The sequence below is a fragment of the Geotrypetes seraphini genome, chromosome 7 (genome assembly GCF_902459505.1).
Source record: "Geotrypetes seraphini chromosome 7, aGeoSer1.1, whole genome shotgun sequence".
In the NCBI taxonomy this organism is placed as follows: Eukaryota; Metazoa; Chordata; class Amphibia; order Gymnophiona; family Dermophiidae; genus Geotrypetes; species Geotrypetes seraphini.
In genome coordinates this window covers 192,988,411-192,998,209 of record NC_047090.1, presented here as the reverse complement: position 1 = coordinate 192,998,209, position 9,799 = coordinate 192,988,411, and the positions used below count along the sequence as shown (strand labels likewise).

General features: G+C 43.1%; 1 protein-coding gene across 1 annotated transcript in view; it reads right to left on the bottom strand.

Annotated features, from left to right (window-relative positions):
- Nucleotides 1-9,799, bottom strand: part of TMED10 (transmembrane p24 trafficking protein 10) — a 63,240-nt gene that overhangs the window by 29,586 nt on the left and 23,855 nt on the right. The window contains exon 3 of the mRNA XM_033952397.1: nt 6,583-6,656. Coding sequence (XP_033808288.1) covers nt 6,583-6,656 — 74 coding nt within the window. The remainder of the gene's footprint in view (nt 1-6,582; nt 6,657-9,799) is intronic.

Sequence of the window (9,799 nt, the reverse complement as noted above, 5' to 3'; positions counted from 1 at the left end):
GTAATGGTGGACATGACAATGAAGCCGTCGGCTCAGTGTGCAGTGGCCGCTAAGAGAGCGAATAGAATGCTTGGTATAATCAAAAGGGTATTACAGCCAGAACGAAAGAAGTTATCCTGCCGTTGTATCGGGCGATGGTGCGCCCGCATTTGGAGTACTGCGCCCAATATTGGTCGCCGTATCTTAAGAAGGATATGGCATTAGTCGAGAGGGTTCAAAGGAGAGCAACACGTCTGATAATAGGTATGGAAAACCTGTCATATTCTGAGAGATTGGAGAAGCTGGGTCTCTTTTCCCTGGAGAAGAGGAGACTTAGAGGGGATATGATAGAGACTTACAAGATCATGAAGGGCATAGAGAGAGTAGAGAGGGACAGATTCTTCGAACTTTCGAAAAATAAGAGAACAAGAGGGCATTCGGAAAAGTTGAAAGGGACAGATTCAAAACAAATGCTAGGAAGTTCTTCTTTACCCAACGTGTGGTGGACACCTGGAATGCGCTTCCAGAGGACGTTATAAGGCAGAGTACGGTACTGGGGTTCAAGAAAGGATTGGACAAATTCCTACTGGAAATGGGGATAGAGGGGTATAGATAGAAGATTACTGCACAGGTCCTGGACCTGTTGGGCCGCCGCGTGAGCGGACTGCTGGGCATGATGGACCTCGGGTCTGACCCAGCAGAGGCATTTCTTATGTTCTTATGTTCTAAGAGAGAGAGAAAGAGAGAGAGAAAGAGAGAGAGAAAAGAGAGAGAAAGAGAGAGAGAAAGAGAGAGAAAAAGAGAGAGAAAAAGAGAGAGAAAGAGAGAGAGAAAAAGAGAGAGAAAGAGAGAGAGAAAAAGAGAGAAAGAGAGAGAGAAAGAGAGAGAGAGAAAAAGAGAGAGAAAGAGAGAGAGAAAGAGAGAGACAGAGAGAAAGAAAGAGAGAGACAGAGAGAAAGAAAGAGAGAGACAGAGAGAAAGAAAGAGAGAGACAGAGAGAAAGAAAGGAAGGGAGACAGAAAGGAAACGGAAAGAAAGAGGGGAAGGGAGACAGAAAGAACATAAGAATGGCCGCTGCTGGGTCAGACCAGTGGTCCACTCACGCGGCAGCCCTCAGGTCAAAGACCAGTGCTCTAAATGAGTCCAGCCTCAACTGCATACATTTCAGTTTAGCAGGAACTTTGTCTTGAAACCCTGGAGGGTGTTTTACCCTATAACAGATTCCAGAAGAGCATTCCAGTTTTCCACCACTTTCTGGGTGAAGAAGAATTTCCTTATATTTGTATGGAATCTATCCCCTTTCAACTTTAGAGTGCCCTCTCGTTCTCCCTACCTGGAAAGGGTGAACAGTCTGTCTACTAAGTCTATTCCCTTCAGTATTTTCTTAGTCTCCTCTTTTCAAGGGAGAAAAGGCCCAGTTTCTCCAATCTCTCATTGTACAGCAACTCCTCCAGCCCCTTTAGCATTTTAGTTGCTCTTCTCTGGACCCTTTCGAGTAATACCATGTCCTTCTTCATTTATGGCGATCAGTGCTGGATGCAGTACTCCAGGTGAGGGCGCACCATGGCCCGGTACAGCGGCATGATAACCCTCCCCAATCTGTTCGTGATCCCCTTTTTAATCATTCCTAGCATTCTGTTCGCCCTTTTCACCACCGCGCATTGCACAGACGGCTTCATCGACTTGTCAATCATAACTCCCAAGTCTCTTTCCTTGGAGGTCTCTCCAAGTACCGCCCCGAACATCTTGTGTTTGTGCTTGAGATTTTTGTTACCAACATGCATCACTTTACACTTATCTACGTTGAACCTCATTTGCCATGTCAATGCCCATTTCTCAAGCTTGATTATGTCACGTTGCTGATTTTCACAATCCCCCTGTGTCTTCACTACTCTGAATAACTTCATGTCGTCCGCAAACTTAATCACCTCACTCGTCGTACCATTGTCCAGATCATTTATAAAGATGCTGAAGAGCATGGGTCCAAGCACTGAGCCCTGCGGCACCCCACTGGTGACGCTCTTCAAGTCCGAGTATTGTCCATTTATCCCCACTCTGTGTTTCTTAAGCTCCAGCCAGTTTTTAATCCATGCGGGTATTTCACCCTCGATTTCATGACTCGCAATCTTCCGAAGTAGTCATTCATGTGGAACCTTGTCGAATGCCTTCTGAAAATCCAGATGAACCATGTCAACCGGGTCGCCCTTGTCTATCCACCTGTTTACTCCCTCAAAGAAGTGCAGCAAGTTCGTCAGGCAAGATCTGTCTTTGCTGAAACCGTGCTGGCTGGTCCTCATTAGACTGTGTCCATCAAGGTGATCAATGATGCGGCCCTTTATCAGCATCTCTACCATCTTTCCCAGTACTGAGGTCAGACTCACCGGTCTGTAGTTTCCTGGATCTCCCCTCGAACTCTTTTTGAAGATCAGCGTAATATTTGCCACCTTCCAGTCTTCTGGAAGAAAGGGGGCATGGAGACAGGGAGACAGAAAGAAAGAAGGTAAACAGAAAGAAAAGGGGGATAGGGAGACAGAAAGAAAGGGAGCATGGAGAGAGAAAGACAGATAGAAAGGGGGGGCAGGGAGACGGAATGAAAAAAGGGGCATGGAGAGAGAAAGAAAGAAGGGGGGCAGGGAGAGAGGAAGAAAAAGTTGGTGGAGGAAATGAGGTCTGGAGGAAGAAGCATACAGGAGGCTGAAAGAAGGGAAGAAATATTGGATGCACAGTCAAAAGAAGAAAGTGCAACCAGAGACTCATGAAATCACCAGACAACAAAGGTAGGAAAAATTATTTTATTTTCAATTTAATGATCAAAATGTGTCCGTTTTGAGAATTTATATCTGCTGTCTATATTTTGCACTATGACCCCCTTTTACTAAACTACAATAGTGGTTTTTAGCGCAGGGAGCCTATGAGCATCTAGAGCAGCACGGTGCATTCAGTGCAGTTCCCAGCGCTAAAAACCACTATCGGGGTTTAGTAAAAAGGGAGGGGATATATTTGTCTATTTTTGTATAGTTGTTACTGAGGTGACATTGTATAGTCATCTGCCTTGACCTCTTTGAAAAACCCTGGAATATAAATGATAATTAACATTTTTTCAACGTACAGTGTACTTTGTGTTTTTTTAATTTTATTGTTGGTAGATCATTTTGACTTGGTCATTTTAAAAGTAGCTCGCAAGCCCAAAAAGTGTGGACACCCCTGTGCTAGAACTTCTAGGCTTCACAGTCAGTTATCAGAAGTCACATCTGCAAAACCTAAACTCTAGAACTCATAGGGGCTCTTTTAGACACAACTCAATCTGAAGCCTTTCTACTGCAACAGAGACTAATTCACATCTATCAACACGTCTCCTCTCTACCAAATTATCACGTCAGATGATGCGCCTCCTAGGTCACATGGCATTCACAGTCCATATGGTTCCATTTGCTCATCCACATTTCAGGATACTTCAGTGGACCCTCTCATCGAAATGGTCACAAGCCACCAATCCGTTAAACCCCACCAAACACAGGTTCTCTCACCATTCAATGGGTATCACCGACCAATCTCTCCATAGGTCTTCTTTTCCACACTCCAGAACATCAGAAGGTACTGACCACAGATGCCTCTGGACTAGGTTGGGGAACCCATCTTGACAGTCTCCACACTCAATGAAGTTGGAACCACTAAGAGAAATCTCTACATATCAATTTTTGAGAACTTCAATCAATTTGAAACGCTCTCGTCACGTTTCAGGATCGCCTTCTCAAATCCAGTAGTACTTATCCATACCGATAACCAGGTGGTGATGTACTATATTAATAAACAAGGGAGCACAGGGTCTTGTCATCTCTGTGAGGAAGGAGTGAAGATTTGGTACTGGGCAATCCCGTGCAACATATTCCTCAAAGTTGTCTATCTGGTTGAGAAACAGAATATCCTAGCAGACAAGTTACGCAGACTCCTGCAACCTCAGGAACAGTTTCTAAACACGACTATATTATGACAAATATTTGCAGATTGGGTGACTTCAGAAGTAGTTATTTTTGCTTCCCCCCCCCCCCCAAACAATCACAAGCTCCCAGCCTTCTGTTCCAGGATCTACACTTTGTCACCTGGAGTCTGATACCGTCCTCCTCGACTGGACAAACAAGTTTCCGTATGCTTTCCCTCCACTTCCTCTAATCTGAAAAACTCTACTCAAATTTTACCGGGAGCATGCCATCATGATCCTCATAGTGCCTCGGTGGCCATGACAACCATGGTTTCCTCTCCTCCTACAATTCAGTGTACAAGATCCCATTCCATTTCAATGATCCTAACACAGAACGAGGGCACCCTTCTTCATCCCAATCTATGCTCATTAAATCTCACATCATGATATCTATCTCCCAGCAACTAGATGATTTACCACTCTCGGCTCTAGTATCAGCTATAATTGAGGCTTCCAGAAACACACTACACAGCATTCCTATCGTTTTAAGAGAACTCCTTTTACAGTATGGTGTAATCATAATGCACTGGACCCAATATCTTGTCCTCTTCCATTAATTATTTATTACACCTCCCAGATTCTAGTCTCAAAACTTCTTCAGTCAGAGTTCACCTCAGTGCTATCGCAGCCTGTCATTGTCTGTGAATTCTCTAGTTTCTAGATTCATGAAATATCTCCGTTACATACTAAGCCACCTCTCAAGCCTCCTACAGTTGCTTGGGATTTAAATGTTATACTTTCAACCCTGATGAAGCCTTCCTTTGAACCACTTGTGACTTCATCTCTCAAACATCTCACCTGGAAAGTGATCTTCTTAATTTGCTTCACATCTGCACAAGGACTCAGTGACATTCAAGCACTTGTTTTAGATCCACCTTACATAACATTCTACCACAATAGAGCTGTTCTTCATACTCATCCCAAGTTCCTACCAAAGGTCATCTCAATCTATAGTGCTTTCATCTTAATCTAAAGTGCTTTTTTCCCCCAAGGCCACATTCTCAACCTGGCGAAGCTGCTCTCCACACATTGGACGGTAGACGTGCTCTGGCTTATTATTTGGATTGCACCAAACTTCACCAAACTTCCACTCAGCTGTTACTCTCATTCAATCCAAGCAGACTTGGAGCTCCTATCACCATAAAACCATCTTCACTTGGCTGGTGGACTGTATCTCTTTTTGCTAAGCTCGGGCTGGGCTGTCGCTCAAAGATCAGGTCTCCACATAAAAGTCAGAGCAATGGAAACTTTGATAGCTAACCTACGCTCCACTCCCATTGAGGACATCTGTAAAGCAGCCACTTGGTTCTCAATCATTCTAGATGGGATAGTCAATTTGCCCAAGAAGTTCTACAAAATGTATTCTCTACCTTAAAGCCAAATAACATCCCACTCTCATAGTTTCAGCTAGGGAGTGCCACATGTTGATAATTTTATGATGTGTTGATGTCTTGTAAATTGGATTTATGTACGTGAATACTGTAATCTGCTTAGGTTTTAAGCGGATTAGAAATTTTTTAAATAAATAAATATGCTGCCTGCTTGTCCTGGGATAAAACACAGTTACTTACCTGTAACAGGTGTTACCCGAGGACAGCAAGCAGATATTTTCACAACCCTCTGACCAACTTCAGCATTTGGAACCTAGGACAATATCAGACTTTACAGTCTACGGCCCAGAAATATCAAAGAAGAGACAAGTTAATCTAATCATGTATATTTTAAATGGGTATAACTTATGGGCAGACAGGATGGACCGTTCAGTCTTTATCTGCCATCATTTACTATGTTACTGAACTGGTGGTCTCGCCAGCCAACGTCAGGCGGGAAGGCTCCGGCGCATGCGTGGTATAGGCAGCCTCAAGACTTCAAAAATTTTTAAAGTAACAGTACACTAACACTGTCCATACCCGGCTCCGTTGACGATATCACCCACATGTGAGAATTTCTGTTTGCCATTTTCATATATAACACCTGTTACAAATAATTAACTATGCAATCAGACCCTAGAGGAGCTGCAGTAGACCTGAAATGGCATCTCTCCATCCACTTCACTCTTCAGCTCTGGTTGAACCAACAGATGAGTAAAGACTCAAAAGTCTCAGTTGTTGCACCCTAAATTTTGGGAATCATACTAAATTTGAAAGATCTGAAAGATCTGTCAAGGCCTGAACTAAGTGCAATGCAGTTCTTACAGAATTCACTAATTGATCTTAACTATCCTGTAGCTGCCCAGAAATATAGCCCAGCATGAAAGCCCACAAGTGACAGTTTATCCAAACAGGTCAGAAATATCAGTGATGAGCTCTGGCAGCACTCTGTCAACTAAATACCTGTTTCAGGGCTTACAGTCTAAGGCACACATCCAAGGTAAGTCAAACCAACAAGTCTCCTCCTCTCCAACCACTCCCCCAGAAACAAAATGTGCCAGAACCTTCATCTCGCTCCCAGCATAAGAACCTTTGTATCAGTCTACAATGGCTTCTGCACATGAGAGGTGGGGAATGTGAAGGAGAAAAGTGTGGCAGCATCCATCACAAGAACCCACCACCTGTTCCTGAAGGCTAATCCATCCCTATTCTAGGCCAAACCTCAATCCTATACCCTCGATTCCCAAAACATACCTCCTCATAGTTTGTTGCCTCTACACCGTGTTTCATGTCTAGAATCACCAGCTGATCTGGTACTCTTCCTGTACCTGGAAATGCAGCAAAACAAAAATATTGAAGTGAGGTAATCAATAAGAAAATTCCACAGAGTCTCCTCCTCTCACTCAATCCATGGAGGTAACTCCCTAATTCTCTGTGTCCACTCTCCACACACATACAACCTTTCATATGCTCCAAAGCTTCCCATCTCGATGTTACCCTACACTCCAGAGTTTCCTCATGCCCAATTTTGCAATTACCTCCCTCCCCCTTGCTATATTCCCTTATGTTCTGTTTCAAAAATACTTCCCATCATATTCCCCTTACAACCCAAATTCCTCTATTAGTGATATTGGTAGAATGCTGTAGCTGCTGCTGCTATTAATGGCAATATCAGCAGGAGAGCAACAAGTCAAGGAGTAGACTACTGGTTGGTGCAGTGAACTGAGAAACACATTGAGTAGTTGTAGGGAGGAACTGAAAAATCTCAGTAAATCTGGAATATGTACTAAGCCAAATCGACAAGTTAAAAAAGTGATAAATCGGATGGTATACATCCCAGGGTACTAAAAGAACTCAAACATAAAATTTTTGACCTGCTGTTAATGATCTGTAACCTGTCACTAAAATTGTCTCTAGTACCTGAGAATTGGAAGGTGGCCAATGTTATGCTGATTTTTTAAAAAAAGGTTCCGGGGAGATCCGAGAAATTACAGACTGATAAGGCATGAATGTAAAAGGTGAAAGTTGAAATGGAAATTTCACCATCTGTGAAGTGTAAACAGAAGTGCAGGTTCAATATTAGTGCAAAAGCTCCAAGCACAGAAAATCAACACAAGATCAATATTAGTGCAAAAGCTCCAAACACAGAAAATCAACACAAGAGTCACCAGATTTATTGCTCTTGTGTTGATTTTCTGTGCTTGGAGCTTTTGCACTAATATTGAACCTGCACTTCTGTTTACACTTCACAGATGGTGAAATTTCCATTTCAACTTTCACCTTTTACATTCATGCGTACATTTCAATGATCTCTGAACCTTGGTGTGGACTTCTTGGATTTGCTGGCATTTGCTGGATGGCCTAGGAACAGTATTTATCATTGCACTTCGTCATGAACGCTATTAAGTTGGAATTTACATCCTACTCAAGTTAAGTGCTTTATAATTTATATGTTATTTGTATGTCTGGCTGTCCTAGCACTGGATTTTATTTGTGTGTTTTTAGTCTATTCATTATATGTGCATGTTATTGGATAAGATTGTAATTAATAATATGATATATTCCATTATGATAATAAAAGTACAATTTTAAATTGTCTAAGATGCTTAAATGGCATTACACTGACTGTATTGGATGTTTTTGATAATGTTTTTTCTATAAAGGGATTCTTTTTGACTTGATATATTTCCCCTGAATCTTTTTTTGTTTTTTCTCTCATTTTTTATTTTTGTGTTTAAATTGAAACTTAGTTGCCAAATTTTTGATCAATGTTCCAGTAAGAGTAGGTCCTGCATCATACTGTCGGGCACTGTGCTTTTGCCTACTATGTTGCATAGTTTGGCGTCATCAGCGAATAATGTAATTTTACCTCGAAGCCCCTCAGCCAAGTCTCTTACAAAGATGTTAAATAGGATCGGGCCCTGAGTGAGAAAACTATTTAAAGAAAAAAAAATAGATTCAAATTTGTAATTTGAATCTATCTTTTTTCTTTAAATAGTTTTCTCACTCAGGAAGTATCTTGGACTTTAATTTGATTGAGTAAATAGTAATTTAGTTATATTAAATGTTATTTCTTCTGTTAGCTATTATGTTGACTTAATCATATTCTGTACAAGAAGTTTATTCTTGATAATTTGTTTAAAATATAAATAAAGAATTAAAAAAAAAGGATCGGGCTCAAGACCGAGCCCTACGGCACTCCACTGATCACCTCCGACATTTCGGAGAGGGTACTGTTCACCACCACCCTCTGAAGTCTATCTCCAAGCCAGTCCCTAACCCATGCAGTTAATGGCAAGGGAGAGCAGAGAACACTTCGGGGCAGCGGCAAGAGAAGCTCTGCACACTCCCACCGCATCAGCAGCTAGCATCCGGGCTCCTCCATAAAAGGAGGCGAGCCAACAGCGCGCAGCTATTCGGCGCACAGCAAAGGCGAGCGGCAAAGGCGCTCGCCTTAGTGAGAGCGCCTTTGCGAAGAGCCTTAAGTAGAGAAAAATCACCGACGAAAGGACACCTAGAGGTAGCAAGGTAAGAACAAAAACATACACATAGCACGCAGCTAGCTAGCAGCAACAGATAGCATACAGCAGGCAGACTAACCAACACGCAGCAGGCAAACTAATCCCTTTTGTTCTTGCCTAAGGGTGGCAAGGTAAGAACAAAAAGATAACACCCAGCACATAACTAGCTAGCAGCAACAAATAGCACACAGCAGGCAAACCAACCAACACACAGCAGGCAAACCAACCAACACACAGCAGGCAAACCAACCAACACACAGCAGGCAAACCAACCAACACACAGCAGGCAAACCAACCAACACACAGCAGGCAAACCAACCAACACACCAACAACCGGAGAACGAACCCAAGTGACAAAGACAAGACAAGGAGCACCAAGACTACAATTAAGATCAACACCTCAGCTGCAGAAGAAATCCAGATGAAGGCCACAGTCTCCATGCAGACCGAAGAGGACCCCCCCACGATGAACGGCGGAGATCTCTGTACAGATCGAAGTTGAGCCCCTCCTGAGGACTTCAGTCTCTGTGCAGACAGAAGATGACAACCAGCAACAGCTCAACGGAGACATCCTGCAGGAACTGACGAGTCTGAGGGAAGAAGTGTGGCGGCTAAGAAGTATCCGGGAGGGCGAAGCATTCATCAATGAAGTCCTCTTAGAACTGTCTCAGGTCTCCAAGCAAGTGCACGAAGACAGGTCCATCCTCAAGACACCCGAACCAACAGGACATGCAGCATTGAAAGTAACAACTGGGGTACAAGAAGAGACTTGAGACGATGGCACCTGGCAACTAGTCACCTCTGCAAGCAAACACAGAAGGTAGTCCTCCTCTTGGTTATCCTCAAGCAAGCACAGAAACCTCACATCGACTCCACAGCAACAGATTTCAGCTCCTACAAGAAACACCTATCAGCAGAACCCAGGAGGATATTCAGGAAGACATCCAGGA